This window comes from Acomys russatus, chromosome 16 (assembly GCF_903995435.1).
Source record: "Acomys russatus chromosome 16, mAcoRus1.1, whole genome shotgun sequence".
Classification (NCBI taxonomy): domain Eukaryota; kingdom Metazoa; phylum Chordata; class Mammalia; order Rodentia; family Muridae; genus Acomys; species Acomys russatus.
In genome coordinates, this window is record NC_067152.1 from 24,594,318 (window position 1) to 24,614,074 (window position 19,757).

General features: G+C 42.0%; 1 protein-coding gene and 1 non-coding gene across 3 annotated transcripts in view; one reads left to right on the forward strand and one right to left on the reverse strand.

Moving 5' to 3' along the window:
- The first annotated feature begins 1,339 nt into the window (after positions 1–1,339).
- Positions 1,340–19,757, forward strand: part of Cdk12 (cyclin dependent kinase 12) — a 54,790-nt gene continuing 36,372 nt past the window's right edge. For both annotated transcript variants that reach the window (XM_051158475.1, XM_051158477.1), the window contains exons 1-2: positions 1,340–2,443; positions 9,208–10,086. In XM_051158475.1, the coding sequence (XP_051014432.1) occupies positions 1,401–2,443; positions 9,208–10,086 (1,922 nt within the window). In that variant the 5' untranslated portion in view covers positions 1,340–1,400. The remainder of the gene's footprint in view (positions 2,444–9,207; positions 10,087–19,757) is intronic.
- On the reverse strand, positions 7,953–8,059 carry LOC127200940 (U6 spliceosomal RNA). Its single transcript, XR_007832156.1, has one exon. It is a non-coding gene; the product is annotated as a U6 spliceosomal RNA (small nuclear RNA).

Here is a 19,757-nt window from a genome sequence, read left to right on the forward strand (position 1 = left end):
GTGAGTTCGAGGCCAGCCTGGTCTACAAAGTGAGTCCAGGACAGCCAAGGCTACACAGAGAAACCCTGTCTTGAAAAACCAAAACCAACCAAACAAAATCCCCCAAACAAGACAACATTCAAACTTGGCTTGTAGTGTTCGCAATGTTCCTCTGTCCCCTGTTTTGTTTTGAATTGTGAGGCCCGGCGCTTGGTGGCGCACGCCTGCAATCCCAGCACTTGGGAGGCAGAGAAGGCAGGAGGATCTCCGTGAGTTCGAGGCCAGCCAGGAATACAAGAGGAAACCCTGTCTCAAAAAAAACCAAACAGGGCCGGGCGTGGTGGCGCACGCCTTTAATCCCAGCACTTGGGAGGCAGAGGCAGGCAGATCGCTGTGAGTTCGAGGCCAGCCTGGTCTACAGAGTGAGTCCAGGATGGCCAAGGCTACACAGAGAAACCCTGTCTCGAAAAACCAAAAAAAAAACAAAAAACAAAAAAAAAAATTGTGATAATCAAAAGACTTCTTACATGCTGTGCTAAATGAGCCTCCACCGGAACCTGGGATTATTTACTCAGACTTTTCAGTTAAGTTTAAGTTTTAAAGGTAATCTCCGCAACTTCCGGCTCTACAGAGCTCTCAGAAAGGGAGTTGGAAACTTATCGCGAGAGTCTAACGGGACGCGTTTGTGGCTTTGGGTCCCGTTCTCGCGTTGTCTCGTGGAAGTTAATGGGCAGAGGCGAAAAAGGAAGCACGAAGTATCGCGGGAGTCCGGCGACATCTCGCGATACTTTTGGAGTTCGCCCCTCCCCCCTCCTCCCCTCAAGTGCCGTTTCGGTTTAATCTAGTGTGTGACTGAGTCTGTGTGAGGGAGCGAAAATGTGTATGTGAGGTATTGGGGTGAGGCGGAGGCTAGAGAAAGGGCTCTCTCTGGAACCAGGGACAAAGGGGGGGAGGTGAGGCCACCTAGGCCGCGGAGCCCCGGCGACAGAAAGCCTCCCCGAGCCGGGCTACCGGGTAGGGGTAGGGCCCGCGCAGTTCTCCCAGGGCCCCAGAGCCGGAGTCGGCCCCACAGGCTCGGGCGGGCGGCTTCCTACTTCCTTGACCTCCGGGGCTCGCGGGCCTGAAGACTGGTTCAGCGAGGGGGGGCGGCCGTGAGGGACAGACTCGAGCAGCCGCCGGCGTCTCGCTACTCCACCGCTGAGGAACTCTCATTTCTTCCCTCGCTCCGTCAACCCCCCCACCTCATGTAGGAGGGTGCTGAGGAGGCGAGAGGGAGGAGGAGCCTGGCCTACGGGTCCCTTCCCTACCCACCCCCTTTTTAGGGGCGCTTCGGTGGGCGTGGAGTTGGGGCTGGGGGGGAGGGTGGGGCTTTTTGGAGTGCTGGGGAACTTTCTCCCCGTCTTCAGGCTCGGGGAAAGGGAATGCCAAATTCAGAGAGACATGGGGGCAAGAAGGACGGGAGTGGAGGAGCTTCTGGAACTTCGCAGCCGTCATCGGGAGGTGGCAGCTCCAACAGCAGGGAGCGTCACCGCTTGGTGTCGAAGCACAAGCGGCATAAATCCAAGCACTCCAAAGACATGGGGCCGGTAACCCCCGAAGCAGCATCTTTGGGTACAATGATCAAACCTTTGGTGGAGTACGATGACATCAGCTCTGATTCAGACACCTTCTCAGATGACATGGCCTTCAAATTAGACAGGAGGGAGAATGATGAACGTCGTGGAACGGATCGGAGCGACCGCCTGCACAGACATCGTCACCACCAGCACCGGCGGTCCCGAGACTTGCTAAAAACTAAACAGACCGAAAAAGAAAAAAGCCAGGAAGTCTCCAAATCTGCATCTATGAAGGACCGGATATCAGGAAGTTCAAAACGTTCAATGGAGGGGAGTGATGATTATGGGAAGACACAAATATCCAAAAGCAGCAGCAAGGAATCCAGGTCGTCCAAACTCCACAAGGAGAAGACCCGGAAAGAACGTGAGTTAAAGTCTGGACATAAAGACCGGAGTAAAAGTCATCGGAAAAGGGAAACACCCAAAAGTTACAAAACGGTGGATAGTCCTAAACGGAGATCCAGGAGTCCCCACAGGAAATGGTCTGACAGTTCCAAGCAAGATGACAGCCCTTCAGGAGCTTCTTATGGCCAAGACTATGACCTTAGCCCCCCAAGGTCTCACACTTCGAGCAATTATGACTCCTACAAGAAGAGTCCTGGAAGTACCTCAAGAAGGCAGTCAATCAGCCCACCTTACAAAGAGCCTTCTGCTTACCAGTCCAGCACTCGGTCACCCAGTCCGTACAGCAGGCGACAGAGGTCCATGAGTCCATATAGCCGGAGACGGTCATCCAGCTATGAAAGGAGTGGCTCTTACAGTGGGAGATCACCCAGCCCCTATGGTCGAAGGCGATCTAGCAGCCCTTTCTTGAGCAAGAGGTCTCTGAGTCGGAGTCCAATCCCCAGGTGAGCTGTGGTCTGTCCTTCCTAAGGTCGGGTGGGTTAGGAGGAATTGGCAATTAAATCCTTATAAAAACATTTTTTGTTAAAGCTTGCAGTGTTCGTCATTGACTAGGTTGGCTAGTCTTTTAGGTAAGTAAGTCTGGCTTTCCCCTAACCCAAAATTGAGAAGGAAAGATATCACGTGCCCAGCTGCTCAAGCAAGGTAGGTAGGTACTTTTCAATAATGGGGAATCTTCAGTTGTGAGAAATCATGTTTCTGCCTAGGGAATGCATAATCTCCCCAGCTTGTTCAGTTATTTGTTGGGCTGTCCTAAAAATTTGCAAGTCATATTGTTTCCAGTGCTTAACCCTTATTGGAACTCACAAGAGAAGTGAGAAATTACAAATTTTCGTTTTTGTTTGAGTCTTTTTACCAAAGTTATCTTACCAATTTTGCCTATTATGTCCCCAAATCTATAGTTATCCAGGACTCACTTTGTAGACCAGGCTGGCCTCGACCTCACCGTGAATCACCTGCCTGTGCCTCCCGAGTGCTGGGATTAAAGGCATGGGCCACTCCGCCCGGGTCATTGTTTTAATTTACAGAAAAGTCCTATCTTGTAACTGTTGAGTGACATTGAGCTAATGAAATGTCTTTTTGACATATAGCCTAACAAAAAGCAGTTACAAGGACAGTTTGTCAGTTTGTTGAGGTTTTTTGTTGTTGTTGTTTTTCGAGACAGGTTTCTCTGTGTAGCCTTGGGCCGTCCTGGACTCATTTTGTAGACCAGGCTGGCCTCAAACTCACATCAGTCTGCCCGCCTCTGCCTCCCGAGTGCTGGATTGCAGGCGTGCGCTGCCACCTCCTCCTGGCTTGCTGAGGTTTTGTTTTGTTTGCAGACATCACGGTTGACTTGTCTTGTTAACACGAGCCATTTTCAAATCTCCCTTGTAATATGTGCTAACAATGCCTTCAGTTTCATGCTTCTGTAAGAAGTACCTATTAATTTAAAATTATGGAAAATTGTGTTCTTTCCTGTGTGGACCCACAAAACCAGAACAGGAGCTTTAGTTTTTTCTGAGTGGAATCTTAGTATTTCTTTGTGACCTTTGGCAAATGATTTAATTTGTCCACACCTGAGTTTCTTTATGTGGAAAATACTGATAAAAATTACCTACTTCAAGGCTATTGTGAAGATTAATAAATATTAAGCATGTTACTGTGCCTTGAACATAATATGACCCACTTGTAGAGAAATTAACTCATGCATGTGCTTTATAAGTCATTGTATATTTCACTGACTTAAAGTTACTTACAACTAAAGTGTATTTACCTAACGGCAGTGCTTTAAGTTTCCTTAGTGTTTTCTCATTATAGTAATTAAAAAAAATTCAGACTTAGGTTGAATTATAATGAACATGCATGTACTAACACCTAAGTTCTGTAATTGTGGTGTATTTTTTGTTTATCTCCATTAGTTCATCTTTAGAGTTATCTCAAAGTTGTAGCAATCAGCATACTTTTGTAAACATTTAGCATGTATACCATTTCTTTTTTTAAAGATTTTTTTTTTTTACTATGTGTACAGTATTCTGCCTGCATGTATGGCTACAGGCCAGAAGGGGGCATCAGATCTCAGTATAGATGGTTATGAGCCACCATGTGGTTGCTGGGAATTGAACTCAGGACCTCTGGAAGAGCAGCCAGTGCTTTTAACCTATGAGCCATCTCTCTGGCCTATATACCATTTCTTAAGAGTTCAATATTCTAGCTGGGCGTGGTGGCAAGAGGCAGGTGGATCGCTGTGAGTTCGAGGCCGGCTTGGTCTACAAAGCAAGCCCAGGATAGCCAAGACTACACAGAGAGACCCTGTCTTGAAAAACCAAAAAAAGAAAAGAGAAAGTTCAGTATTCTTAGCAGAGGTAAGATTTATGTATAGTGGAATGCATAATTCATAAATATGTCAATTATAATGTACAGTTTTAAAGAGAATCAAAGAAGTATTCTCAGAATTTTATTTGTGTTTTTTAGACTATAATGAGAAAACACTAAGAAACTTAAAGCGCTATTGTTAGGTAAATACACTTTAGTTGTAAGTAACCTAGGGAGGCCTGAAATTTACTATGTAGCCTATGCTGGCCTCAGACTGCCTTGAAATTTCCAGCAATCCTCCCTTAACCTCTTGACTGCTGGGATTACAGACATGACCTATCAGGCAGAATATTTGTTTTCTTACGAGTATCAACATTGAGCCATAATCCCAGCACTGAGGAAGCAGAGGCCGGTGGATCTCTGTGAGTTTAAGGCCACCCTGGTCTACAAAGTAAGTCCAGGATAGCCAAGAGAAAAAAAACCTGTCTCAAAGCCAAAAATTAAAAGAAAAGAAAAGAAAAAAAAAAGTTTCAACATTAAGATTATTTGAAAATGTTTACTGTTAAGTTTAGAAATATAAAAGGCTAAAACTGAATTTTCAGTGAGAACTTTTATTATTTTGTTTTGTTTTTTGAGACAGGGTTTCTCGGTGTAGCCTTGGCTGTCCTGGACTCAGACCAGGCTGGCCTTGAACTCACAGAGAGCCCCCTGCCTCTGCCTCCTGAGTGCTGGGATTAAAGGGAGAACTTTTAGTTTGAAATGATTCTTTTTAATAGCAGATATTTCGCTTAAGTGAATTGAAAATTTGTGTTCCTTAGTTGAAATTAGTCCAGTAATGGCAGATATAAACACTAGGGGACAATATGGTAGTGGGGATACAAATATAAACATAAATATTATTGGAAAAAATGAACATTTTTGTTGGCTTGTAGAGAGCATTATTTATATGTGTACATTGCATATTTTTATTTATTGGACTTCTCAACAGTAAATAACATGAGCAACATGGTACACACGTAAGCCCAGTGTTTGAAAAACTGTAGCAAGTGGATTTTGATTTTTGAGGCCAGCCGTGGCTGCTTGAAACCTTCAAAAAGGCCAAAATAATGGACCTTAGTTTGATCTGAGTTCTGAGGAAGTCGTGTAAAGTGGAAGGAGAAAGCTGACTTCAGAGTTATCCTCTAACCTCCATAGATCATATAAATGCACAGAAAGAACAAAAATTATCTTTTATTTATCATCCATCCATCCATCTATCTGCGTTTCTCCAGACAAGTTTCTCTGTGTAGCCCTGGCTGTCCTGGAACTCACTCAGTAGGTAGACCAGGCTTGCCTTAAACTCAGATCTGCCTGCTGCTGCCACCCTAGTGCTGGATTAAAAGCATTCACCACCACCTGATGAAATTTATTAATGAAAGAAGGTCTCCCTAGCCATGGGTCTCCATGTTGAGAGAGAACTCTGTATGTAGACCGTGCTGGCAGAACTCACAGATTCAACTGTCTTCTGCCTCTCAAGTGCTGGAATTAAAGGTGTTTGCTACCATACCCAGGTCCAGACAGGTCCAGTACCTTTTCTTCTTTTTTTCCTTCTTTTTTTTTTTTTTTTTTTTTGAGACAGGGTCTCATTGTACAGCCCTGGCTGTCCTAAAACTCACTATGTAGACTAGATTGGCTCAAATGCAGTTGCCTATCTCTTCTTCCCAATTGTTGAAATTAAAGGCATGGAGTACCCCATCATGCATGGCTCTAGTCAGAGTTTTAATGGTTTGGATTGTTGTTTGTTTGCTTTTTGCTTTTTTTTAATTTTTGTTTTTTGTTTGTTTGTTTGCTTTGAGACAGGGTTTCTCAGTGTAACCTTGGCTTTCCTGGACTCTTTCTGTAGACCAGAGAGATTACGTAGACCAGGCTGGCCTCGAATTCATGGTGATCCACCTGCCTTTGCCTACTGAGTGCTGGGCTTAAAAGCTTGCGCCACCGCTGCCTGGCTGGATTGTTGGTTTTTTACACACTGATTCTTAAGCAGGGCTATAGTAAAAAAGTAATCAATTAATGAGACTTTAGAATTATCTGTTCTATTGATTCCCAGATTTTGTGTCACAGTCATTCCTCATGAAAATTTTATTTGTTGGACTGAAAAAATGGCTCAGCAGTTAAGAAGTTGACTAAAGCCAGGCATAGTTTGAGGCCAGCCTGGTCTACATATCAATTTCAGGCCAGCCAGAGCCACCGATCCCTTTACAAAGTAAGATCCCACTTCAAAACCAAAACAAGTTTATTTGTGAAGTAATTTTTGTCCTATGTGTCCTAAAAAGTTGATTTGAAATCATTTTTCTTTTAAAGGAGCTGAGTAAGACCTTTAATATCAACACTCAGTAGACTTAAGACTATTAGGACAGCTTAGTCTATGTAGTAAGACTAAAAAAATAAAGATATGAAGTATCAGGGCAGGTAATATAGATCAGTAGTAGGCTGTTCCTTTAGCAAATCGAAGGTTCAGCCCTCAGTACCTAAAAATTAAAAAGATACCAAGAATTGTTTAAATTTTTGTAATTTTAATATAAAAAGTTTATGTGCTTATAAATTCTAAATTTTGTATATGGGCATTTGTTTACTATAAGCACAGCTTTATGGTAAGCTGATGCTGTAAAGTAGTACCCTAGTTAAAAAGTTCGAAGTTGAGCTGAAGGATTGGTTAAGTGGTTATGACTTCTGGAGGAAGATTTCCAGCACAGTGACTCATAAACATCTCTAAATCCAGTCCCAGGGATTCCAATGCCTCTCCTGACTTCTGTGGACACTGGGCACAGACATGATACACTTACATAAATGCATGTATGCAAAGCATCCTTCACATAAAATTATACATCTTAAAGAAAAGAGTAAAAATAAGTTATTGAGGCATATTCCTTCCTGATGCTTTCAAATTATCAAATATAAAAGTTTCTCAAAGTAATCATTATGAATGTGGCTACATTCTGATTTTGCCTTCTTCCTTTTAAATAAGTAGTGGGCAAGCTGGGTGGTGGTGTTGCACAACTTTAATTCCATCACTCAAGAGGCAGAGGCAGGTACATCTCTGAGTTCAAGGCCAGCCTGTTCTACAGTGAGTTCCAGGACAGCCAGGGCAGAGAAACCCTGTCTGGAAAAACAACAACAAAAACCAACTAAAGAAAACATAAATAAGTAGTGGACAATTTTTGGTGCTTTTCTGTTTTTGTTTGGTTATTTCCCCTAGAGAGTTGTGCTCCCTCTTCCCCTCCCCCCTGTTTCTCTGTGTAACAACCCTGGCTGTCCAAGACTTTCTTGTAGACCAGGCTGGCTTCCAGCTCACAGAGATCTGCCTGCCCCTGCCCCTGCCCCTGCCCTCCAAGTGCTAGGATTAAAGGCATGCACCACCACCTGGCTTCCAAGAGAGTTTGTGTAGCCTTGGCTGTCCTAGAACTTCATCTGTAGACCAGGCTGGCCTCAGATTTAGAGATCTGCCTGCCAAGTGTTGGGATTAAAGGTGTGTGTCACCACAGCCCAGCTTATTTTTATTTTAATTTTCTTAATTACAACAATTCTGCCTCTGCCTCCTTACTTAATACTGTGATCACAAGTAGTGCTGTTACCATGCCAGCTCTGTTTTTTGTTTGCTTTTTTTCTTTTCTTTCTTTCTTTCTTTTTTTTTTTTTTTTTTGGTGTGTGTGTGTCATCCTTGTGCAGGGGCCATGCTAATCTTCTCTGTATCATTCCAATTTTAGTATATGTGCTGCCGAAGCAAACACTTTTAGTTTTTGGAGACAGAATCTTAGGCTGGTTTGGAATTTCCTTTGTAGAGCAAACAGAATTCAGGAAGATCCTAAAGGCATGCATGATCTTACCACACCAAGATGGGTAGTTCTTTTTTCTTTTTTTTAAGATTTATTTTTATGGGGCTGGAGAGATGGCTCAGCGGTAAAGAGAACTGACTGCTCTTCTAGAGGTCCTGAGTTCAATTTCCAGCAACCACATGGTGGCTCACAACCATCTATAATGTGATCTGATGCCCTGTTCTGGCCTGCAGGTGTACATGCAAATGGAACACTGTATACATAATAATAAATAAATAAATCTTTTTTTAAAAGGATTTATTTTTATCATTTTAAATTATGTATGTATGGGGCTGGACAGATGGCTCAGAGGTTAAGAGCACTGTCTGCTCTTCCAGAGATCCTGAGTTCAATTCCCAGCAACCACATGGTAGCTCACAACCATCTATAATAGGATTTGATGCCCTCTTCTGTCATACATGCAAAAAGAATACACATATAAATAAATAAAAATTTAAAAATTATGTATGTATTTGTGTGCATACATGTACATGAATGCAGGTGCCTCTGAAGACCAGAGGTTCTAGATCCTCAGATTTGGAGTTACAGGTGGATGTGCCCACTGTGGATGCTGGGAAATAAACGTGAACCTTTTGTTAGATCAGTTCACAGTCAACCACTGAGCCATCTCTTCAACCCCTTATTTTTTTTTCTTTTTTATTGTTTGGTTTTGAACAAGGTCTGAATATAGCCCAAGCTAGCAGGAACTTAATGGCTTCTCAGGCTAAGTAATCCCTTTGCCTTGGTTCCTAAATGCTGGGATTATAAACAGGATTGATAACTCAAAATAGAATTAAATTTGAGCCGGGTGTGGTGGCGCAAGCCTTTAATCCCAGCACTGGGGAGGCAGGGGCAGGCGGATGGCTGTGAGTTCAAGACCAGCCTGGTCTACAAAGTGAGTCCAGGACAGCCAAGGCTACACAGAGAAACCCTGTCTCGAAAAACCAAACCAAAACAAAAAATGGAATTAAATTTGCAGTTCTAGATTCTGTTTGTTGACCAATTTCGTTTTTCGTATCTCTGTATATTATGTATTTTAAACTGACTTTTTTTTTTTTTTTTAGTAGGAAATCCATGAAGTCCAGAAGTAGAAGTCCTGCATATTCAAGACACTCATCTTCTCATAGTAAAAAGAAGCGATCCGGGTCACGCAGCCGACATTCCAGTATCTCACCTGTCAGGCTTCCATTGAATTCTAGCCTGGGAGCTGAACTCAGTAGAAAAAAGAAGGAAAGAGCAGCAGCTGCTGCAGCAGCAAAAATGGATGGAAAAGAATCCAAGAGTTCACCTATAATTTTGCCTAAAAAAGAAAAACTTGAGATGAAGGAGTCAGGGTTAGAGTCTAAAAAATTACCCAAAAGTATAAAGTCAGAAAAATCTACCCGAGACCCTGAACTGGTAAATACAGCACATTCAAATACAGAGGTGAAAAATTGTTTAGATGCAGGGAAAGCAAAGCTGGATGAGACCTTGCAGAAGCACCCTGCTGTTAAGGATTTGAAAACACAGGGAACCAAGGACGCTAACCCTGTAGCACTGAAGGAGGTGATTGTTACTTCCAAGGAAACAGAGACATCAGAAAAGGAGGCCCTTCCGCCTCTCCCCACAGTTACATCCCCACCCCCTTTACCATCTGCTACCCCTCCACCTCAGACACCCCCTTTACCACCTTTGCCTCCACTACCAGCTGTTCCACTGCAGCCACCTCTACCTCCTCCCCAACCACTCTTTAGTCAAGTTCCTGTTTCCAGTACTTCAACTTTGCCCTCTTCCCCTCACCTAAGGACATCTACTCTGTCCTCTCAGACAAATCCTCAGCCCCCTGTACAGGTTTCTGTGAAGACTCAAGTGTCCGTAGCAGCTGCTATCCCACACCTGAAAACTTCAACATTGCCTCCTCTGCCTCTCCCTCCCCTGTTACCTGGAGATGATGACATGGATAGGTAAGTTCCATAATAGGACGAAAGAGGTCAGTCTTCCTGATAGATAGTTTCTTTTTAAGTCTCTTGAAACCATTAGAATACCTTTTAATTATGTGTTTATGATTAAGATATGCTTTTTGTTTTTTAGTGGAAAACTCTATTCTTGGAGTCCTTGAGAATAGAGATTAGAACTTTGTGGGGTTTTCTTTTCTTCATTTTTTAAGATTACATTTGTTTGTATATTTTTTAGTTGTATTTATTTTGTCTTAGTTTGGAGGCCAGATGAGAATTTGTAGAAGTGAAATCTCTTCTGTACTGTGGATCTCAGATAACAGTCATCAGGCTTGGTGGCAAGTGCCTTGACTTGCTGGATGGTGATGATGATGGTGATGATGATGATGACTATTATTAATGTATGTGAGTGCTCTAGCTGCTTGTACACCTGCAGGCCAGAAGAGAGCATCAGATCTAATTATAGGTGGTTGTGAGCCGCCATGTGGTGCTGAGAATTGAACTCAAGACCTCTTGAAGAGCAGTCAGTGCTCTTAGACTCTCAGCCATCTCTCCAGCCCCTAACTGTTAGATTATCTTGATGGCCACCTTTTTAGGGTCTGACCATGGATAGGGTCTTGGTAATACTCACTATATCATCTCAGGTAGTGTTAAGCTCACAGCAGTCCTGACTCAGTATCCTGGATGCTGGGATTATAGACATGTACCACTATGCCTGACAGGAATTAAAATGTATAGCTTGTTAAAATGTTTTTGATGTAAATTTAATTTTTAGTCTTTTTAGGTAGGTTTTGAGACAGAGTTTCATCTTGTAGTCCTGGCTATCCTGGAACTCACCCTGTAGACCAGGCTGTCCTCGAACTCAGTGATTAAAGGCATACACCACCACTGCCTAACCTAGATTTATTTTTTTTGTGTGTTGTGCATGTATGACTATTTTGCCTGCACATATGTATGTGTACCATGTAAGGTCAGAAGGTGGTGATGGATTTCATGGGATAAGAAAATGAATGGTGCACGCCTTTAATCCCAGCACTCGGGAGGCAGGTGGATCACTGTGAGTTCAAGTCCAGCCTGGTCTACAAAGTGAGTCCAGAACAGTCAAGGTTACACAGAGAAACCCTGTCTCAAACAAACAAAAAGAATATGATGGTTCAAGCCAGGTGTGGTGGCACACATCTGTGATCCCAGCACTCAGAGAGGCAGAGGTAGGTGGATCTCTTGAGTTTGAGGCCAGCCTCGTCTACAAAGCAAATCCAGGACAGCCAAGGCTACACAGAGAAACCCTGTCCTGAAACAAAAACAAAAACAAAAACAAACATCTGAGCTATCATGTGAGTTTTGGAACTCGCTAGAAGAGTAGCAAGTGTTCTTAATTACTCAGCCATCTCTCCAGCCCCAACTTTACTGTATTTGAATATTTTTTATATATGTGCATGTGTGTGAGCATACATGAACATATGTGTACCACATGAATGCCAGAGATTTTTAGAGTCCCCTGAAAATAGAGTTACAGTGTTTGTGAGCTGCTATGTGAGTACTAAGAACCAAACCAGGTTCTCTGGAAGAGCAATTAGCACTCTCAAACTTCTGATCCCAGTGTACTAATTTTGTGTGTGTGTGTGTGCGCGCGCGCACGCACACATGTGTTTAGTGGAGCCCAGAGGGCACTCTCATACTTCAGGTTTTAGATAACTACATGTTGCCCCGTGTCTTTATTTTAATTTTAATGTTTATGGTACGCGTGCGCATACTATGTTGTACTTGTGGAAATCGGGGCCATTTTGTTGAGTTGGTTTTTGTTTTGCATAGTTGCAAATGGTAGTCAGGTCAACAAGGTTTCATGGCAAGCATCTTTACAAACTAAGCCCATTTGTCAGCTGTTTTCTTTTCTAATATTTTAATATCTATAGAGAATTTGTAGAGTGATATAATTTTTAAAAATCACTTATCCTGCTGGGTTACAGTGGCACACGCCTCTAATCCTATCACTTGGGAGGCAGAGAGAGGCAGGTGGATCTCTGAGTTCCAGGTCAGCCTAGTCTACAGATCCAGTTCCAGGACAGTCAAGCCTATGTGGAGAAGTCCCCTGTCTCAAACTCGTCCACTCACCCACCCACCCACCCCCAATCACTTATTCTACAGTGAAAAAAGAGTAATATGAGGAATCTTGGCTAATTAGACTATAACTCACAGTGGGATGGTGGAAAGAGCTTACGGGGTTTTTTTTGTTTGTTTGCTTTTGTTGTTGGAGTTTGTTTGTTTTTTCCTGAGACATGGTTTCTCTAAGTAGCCTTGGCTGTCCTGGACTTGCTTTGTAGACGAGACTGGCCTTGAACTCACAGAGATCCACCTGCCTCTGCATTCTAATGGATACTTTGAATGTTGATTATTCAAAGGTGGTATTATGAAAGATTTTTAATCTGTAGGCCACACCAGCCGAACAAGACTTACAAACAGATGCTTTAGCCAGGGATATGGTATGGAAGTGTAGTTTTACTGGTTTTTCTGTTGAGATCCTGCCCTCTTATTCTCTAGGGGATGAGTTGCATTTTCTGTTGTAAAAAAGAAAATAAGTACCTCTTATCTTGCATTGCAAACCAGTTTTGAAACTTACTACTTTCTAGGTGACAGCAGTAGTTTGAGTGATGGTTCTTTGTGTGAGAGTGCAGGTGTACAAACGGAAGTAAACTTTGGTTGTTGTTCCCTCAAGAGTCATTCACCTTTTTTGTTTTGTTTTAATTTTTAAATATATTTTACCCAGCTGAGTGTAGGCCTTTAATACCAACACTTTGGAGGCAGAAGCAGACAGAACTCTTTAGTTGTAGGCCAGTTTGATCTACATAGTGAAGCACTGTCTTAAAAAAAAAAAGAAAGAAAGAAAGAAAGAAAAAGAGAAAGCTAGGTGGTGGTGGTGGACTCCTTTAATCCTAGCACTTAGGAGGCTGTGGCAGGCAATCTCTGTGAGTTCAAGGCCAGCCCGGTCTACAGAGTGAGTTCCAGGAAAAGCAGGGTAACACAGAAAAACCCTATTTCAAACAAACAAAGATATTTTATCTATAAGTGTTTGCCTGCATATTTGTTTGTGCATCAGAAGGTAGCAGATCCCTTGGAATGGCTGCTTGTAAGCCACCGTGTAGGTTGTAGGAATTTAAATTCTGCTACTCTGGAAGAGAAACAAATGCTTTTAACAACACCTCCCTAGAGGTAGAAGTGCTGGGATTACAAGCCTGTGCCACCAGGCCCGTTTTTTTTTTTTTTTTTTTTTTTTTTTTTTAATGTTGGTGTTAAAGTTCGAACTCAAATCCTCTTGGTTGGGTAGCAAATAGATTACTGGCTAAACTATTCCCCCAGTCCTGTTTATTTTTTTTAATTAGTAAGATCTGTATTTTTTCAGACTACCCTCTGTGTGCCTTAAAAATGTTCTACTGTAATAATGGGTGGTGGAAGAGGTAGGGAGAGGAGAGGTGATTGTTTTCCTTCTGAGGCAAGGTTGCTGTCTAGTCTGTTCTTGAACTCCTAGGATTCAGTCATTCTTCTTTAGGTGCCCATGAGATAGTACTGGATGTATTCACCACCAAAGCCAATTCTCTTGTTTTTAATTTTAAGTATTTGTGTATTTGGGGATTTTTGGAGACAGGGTCTCACTGTGTAGCCCTTGCTGGCCTGGAATTCATCAATCTGCCTGTTTCTGCCTCCAGAATGCTGGGATCCTTCTGCTTCTAATTCCAAAGTGCCAGGATTAAAAGTGGGGCAGCTATGCCTCACCCAGTGTCATTATTAAATGTCTGATAACTACTTGTTTTCTATTTATAAATTATTAAATATAGTAAATGGAAATGCAGACTTTGTCTTTTATTTTTGAGACTGAGGCAAGAGAGAGATCAGTTTCTGTAGTCAGACTCCACAAATTGATGAGATTCAGGTTCATTGAGAGATATTGTCCCAGATGTGCGCTGCTAGGTAACAATAGAGAGGCAGAGGCAGGAGGATCACTGAGTTTGAGGCTAGCCTGGTCTACAAAGTGAGTTCAGGGAAGTCAGGGTTCTATTACACAGAGAACCCACTCTCCAAAAACCAGAAGAAGACAAAGAAAAAAAGACAAAAGACAAGACACTGTCTCAAAAATAAAATTTGAGAGTAAACAAATAAAGACCTTTAATGATTACCTCTGGCTTACACACACACACACACACACACACACACACACACACCCCTTTTACACATGTGTAGAGGCTTACACTAGCATGTACATTACATTATACACATAACAATACAAGAGACAGAGAAGGATAGAGACAGACACATCCTGACTGAGACCTTTAAGCTGAGCTTGGTCGCCACTTGCCATCTCAGCATTCAGGAGGCTGATGTAGAGGCGTTGAGTAGGATCCAATGAACCGATTGTGCATATAGTTAAAAAGGTAGTTGGGAAATTGGAGCAGTACATTAGTGGTAAAGGACACTAGCTGCTCTTTCAGAGGAGCAGTGTTCAACCTCCAGCACTCACATATTAGTTCATAACTTTCTGTCACTTCTGCAGGTCCAAATGCATATGGTATAATGAAATGGATACACTCATATACACAAAATAATAAAATATTTGAAATAACTAGAATAAAACAAAATAGTATTCTGATAACATAAAGCTTATATTGGTGACAAAGCAACTTAGTTAATGATAATTCAAAAGCCTTTTTTTTTTTTTTTTTTTTTTTTAAAGTTTTCGAGACAAGATTTCTCTGTGTAGCCTTGGCTGTCCTGGACTCGCTTTGTAGACCAGGCTGGCCTTGAACTCACAGCGATCAGCCTGCCTCTGCCTCCCGAGTGCTGGGATTAAAGGGGTGCGTCATGACGCCTGGCTGAGAACAGTCATCACTATGTAGAGAAACCCTATCTCAAAACAACAACAAAACATGTAGTACTTGGCTAGCCTGAATTTTGCTTATAGATCCACTTGCTTCTCCCTCTTGTCTGCCTTGATTAAAGGCATGCGGTCACATATTAAATGAGAAATGTTTACAGATTAATTTAAATTTAATCTCCAGAAAATTTAAGATTATAGAATTTAGGTAGGAGCCAACTGTTTCTTATACACAGAGTTAGGGCAACTTAATTACCACATATGAACCTGTAAAAAAGTGTGAGTGAGCCAGCCTTGGTAGTGCACACCTTTAATCCCAGCACTGGTAAGGCAGAGGCTGGTGGATCTCTGTGAGTTCCAGGCTAGCCTGGTCTACAAAGAGAGCTCCAGGACTGTCAGGGCTACACAGAAAAACCCTGTCTTGGAAAAACAAACAAACAAACAAACGTGAATGAGAAACTGGGTGAAGGCATCAGTATTTCCTGGTAATTGTTTTGGCATATAGTATCTCTTGTTATGTCAGGCTTTCCATATTTGCCACAGTTAGTGTCTTATAGTAAAAACAATGATACTTGAACATTGGATTCATATGGGTCCTCATTCTACCTTCTCTTATGTTTTCAAGGTTTTAAATATATTGTAAAAAAAAAAAAACCTTTATTATTATTATTTATTGTTGTTGTTATTGACAAGGTTTCTCTGTGTAATAACCCTGGCTGTCCTAGACTCTTTGTAGACCTAGCTGGCCTTGAACTCACAGAGATCCACCTGTCTCTGCTTCTGGGATTAGATGGCATGTGCCACCATGCCTGGCTGCTATCTCTGTTTTTTAAATCAAAATCTTACTCTGTGCCCATACTATCCTGGAACTCATTCTGGCAACCAGGCTGGCTGATGACAAATCTCCTGCCTCAGCTTCCATGCCCAGCTCTGAGGTATCTTGTTTTCAACATTTGAAACCACTCTTCTCAGTGGTTCAGATTTCATTGGTTGGAGCGACTTGGCTATAAATTTGCAGAAATTCTTAAAATCTTAAGAACTGACATATCCCTTTAAAGAAGACTGCTAAAGAGCCAGGTATGGTGGCATACACCTTTAATCCCAGCACTAGGGAGGCAGAGGCAGGCGGATCACTGTGAGTTCAAGGCCAGCCTGGTGTACAGAGTGAGTCTAAGACAGCCAGGGCTGCACAGAGAAACCTTGTCTCTGAGGGTGGGAGGGGGGAAGAAGACTGCTAAAGCCTGTGCTGGTACTACATGCTTTTCATTCCAGCACTCTAGAGGAGGTTGCAAACAGACCTCTGTGAGTTCAAGGCTAGCTTGGCCTACATAGTGAGTTACAAAACTATGTACAGGAACCCTGTCTGAAAACAACAAGTCATTACTACCTGCCCCCTAGAATGTGATTTTAAGAGGTAATGCTTCTTACTTAATTTATATCATTTTGATTCTAAATGAGACAGAGTAAGGAATCTACTCAGTTTATACCACACAAGCCACAGTTGAGAAGCCTCTGAAGTACGATAACTTTAAACTTCCTATTTAAATACTTCCCGCTAAAGAAAGATATGCACTCAGAGTTTTCTACCAAAGAAAGTTTTGTTTTGTTTTTTTTTTTTTCTTTGTTTTTGTTTTTTGTTGCTGTTTTTCAAGACAGGGGCTTCTCTGTGTAACCTTGGTTGTCTTGGACTCACTTTGTAGACCAGGCTGGCCTCAAACTCACAGTCTCTGCTGCCACCACGCCCATGTTTTTTCTTTGTTTTTAAGACAGGGTTTCTTATTGTAACCATGGCTGACCTGAAAGTAGTTCTGTAGACCAGGCTGGCCTTGAATTTAGACTAGCGTGCCTCTGCTTCCCAAGGACTGGGATTAAAGGCGTGCACCACCACTGACTGACCCGAAGGAAGTTTATTAATGAAAACTGAGATAGAGTAAAATATAAGCCTTTAAATTTTCTCTAATTGTTAAATACTCTAAGAAGGAATTACATGAATACTATCAAATATTCTTTACAAATCTTATTTCTTAGGAATTAAAAGATTTTCCTAAATTTGGCAGTTGTGGTACATGCGTTAAATCCTAGCATTCAGGAGACAGAGGTGGGAGGATTTCTCTGAGTTTGAAGCCAGCCTGGTCTGCAGAGCAAATTCTAGGACAGCCAGGGTTACACAGAGAAACCTTGTCAGGAGAGAGTGAGCAAGAGAGAGATGTTGATTGATTTTGTTTGTTGGTTTGTTTGTTTTGTTTTGTTTTTGTTTTTAGTTCTCTTTACTACAGGAGAAAAACTCAGTATCTGAACTATCTCATGAATATTACTTAAGTCTATTGTTTTACATTTAGGTTTTTTCCCTCAAAGATTTACTTCATGGCTTCAAATATAGTTAGATTATTATCATTGAAAAAGTTACATGATGCCAAGCATGGTGGCCCTTGCCTTTAGTCCCAGAGGCAGAGGCAGGAGGCTCTCTCTGGGTTTAAGGCCAGCTTGGTCCACACAGCGAGTTCTGGGACAGGCAGGACTACACAGAGAGTCTTGGAAAGGGGGGGAAAAAGAAAGTTCTATGAAAGATTCAATTATAAGAAAGTTTTAAAGAATCTTTACTAGGACGTGTTCTATCAGTTCAGGCCAAGTTAATCTGAAGAGGTCAAAATCTTGCGTCAATAAATTTCAATATATTAGTCAGAATGGTGGTGCACGCCTTTAATCCCAGCGCTCAGGAGGCAGAGGCAGGCGGATCTCTGAGTTTGAAGCCGGCTTTGTTTACTGAGTGAGTTCTAGAACAGCCAAGGCTACACAGAAATCCTCTCTCAAAAACACAAAATAAAAAAAAGGGTCGGGGGAGGAGTGTGTGGTGGTTGGAGAGTTAGCTCAGTGGTTAAGGGCATTTGTTGTTCTTGAGAAGGACCCAGCCATGTGTGGTGGTGCACACCTTTAATCCCAGCTCTTGGGAGGCAGAGGCAGGTGGATCTCTGAGTTCGAGCCCAGTCTGGTCTACAGAGTGAGTACAGGATAGCCAAGGCTCCACAGAGAAACTCTGTCTCAAAAGAAAAAGAAAAAGAGAGGGAGAGGGAGAGAGAGAGGAGGACTTGGGATCAATTCCCAGCACCCACATGGAGGATTGCCTCTTCCTTAGGCACCAGGCATGCATGTAGTACACATGTATACATATGTGGGCGAAGAACTCATACAAATAAAAATAATGGGGGGGGGGTGCTGAAGAATCGAATTGGCAGTTGGAGGTAGTTGCTGCTCTTGCTGATGACCCAAGTTCAGTCCCAGCACCCATGTCTAGTGGTTCATAATCTGTTGTAACTCCAGTTCTAGGGAACCTGATACTTGGCTTGCTTGAGCATCCACTCTTATATGTACATACCCACATACATGCATATATACATATACACGTGTGCATAAGCCACATATACAATTTTTAAAAAAGAATTACTTATTTAGAGTGCGTTCTCTGCATGTATGCCTGCACACCAGAAGAGGGCATCAGATCTAATTATATATAGATGGTTGTGAGCCACCATGTGGTTGCTGGGAATTGAACTCAGGACCTCTTGGAAGAGCAGACAGTGCTCTTAACTTCTGAGCCACCTCTCCAGCCCCCACATACACAATTTTAAAATCTACTTTTAAATTTTGTATTTACCAGGCCTTGTGGCACATATCTGTAATTCCAGTACACAGGAGGCTAAGATGGGAGGATTTCTGTGAATTCCAGGCCAGGCAGGAGTACATAGTGAGACCTTGTTGCAAGAAACCAAAAAGGTCCAAAATTTGACTAGTTTTCCAGTTTCTAGAAACTGTCTTTATTTTTTTTTTTCACATTGACTACTATAATTTGCTGGTTATGTGACTCCTGTCAAGGCCTTAATAAGTCTGAAATTGGGGCTGGAGAGATGGCTCAGAGGTTAAGAGCACTGGCTGCTCTTCCAAAAGTCCTGAGTTCAATTCCCAGCAACCACATGGTGGCTCATGACCATCTATAATGAGATCTGGTCCCCTCTTCTGGTACAAAACACTGTATACATAGTAAATAAATACATCTTTTTAAAAAAGTCTGAAATTGCTTCTTGAACTTTCTTACCTTTTTAGTTGGAGAGTTTTTAGTTTGTGTGGTCACAGATGATTGTAGTTTATTTCCAAACATCTAAACTACTTAATGCCTATTTTTTCAGGAGGTTTGATTTCAGACTTAGCTGTAAAACACTTTGATATAGAATTTCCTTTTCTTAGGTTCTTTTTAAATCTTGTAAATAGTGTTAATGACCTTTCATTTAAATCTTTTGTTACAAAGTACGTTTCATGAATTGTATGAGCTTTAGTCATATGTTATAACTTTTCAAACTTGCTTTTTACATTTTATTTCAGGTGTGCCATTAGGGAGAGTTTTTGTATTATTTTAACTTTTGGATTTTTGAAATGAAATCACATACAGTTACTAGCCTTAAAGCTGACTGTGTAGTTGAGGCTGGCCTCTTAATTTCTGACCATCCTGCCTATAAATTACCAAGTTTTAGTCCTTCCTGTTCCTTTTTCACCAGGTATTGACTATTTAACCCAGGGTCTGGCACCTGCTAGGCAAGAATTTTACCATGATGGGCTAGAGAGATGGCTTACTGTTTCTGAGCAGTGCCTGCTCCTCTAGAGGACCTGCATTCAGTTCTCAGCTCCACATAGCATTTCACACTCATCTGTAGCAACAGTCCCAAGCTGTCTTATGCCCTCGTCTAGCCACCACAGTCATCATTACATGCATGTAGTGCACAGACACACACTAATTTTTTTCAAAAATAAATTTTAAATTAGAAGT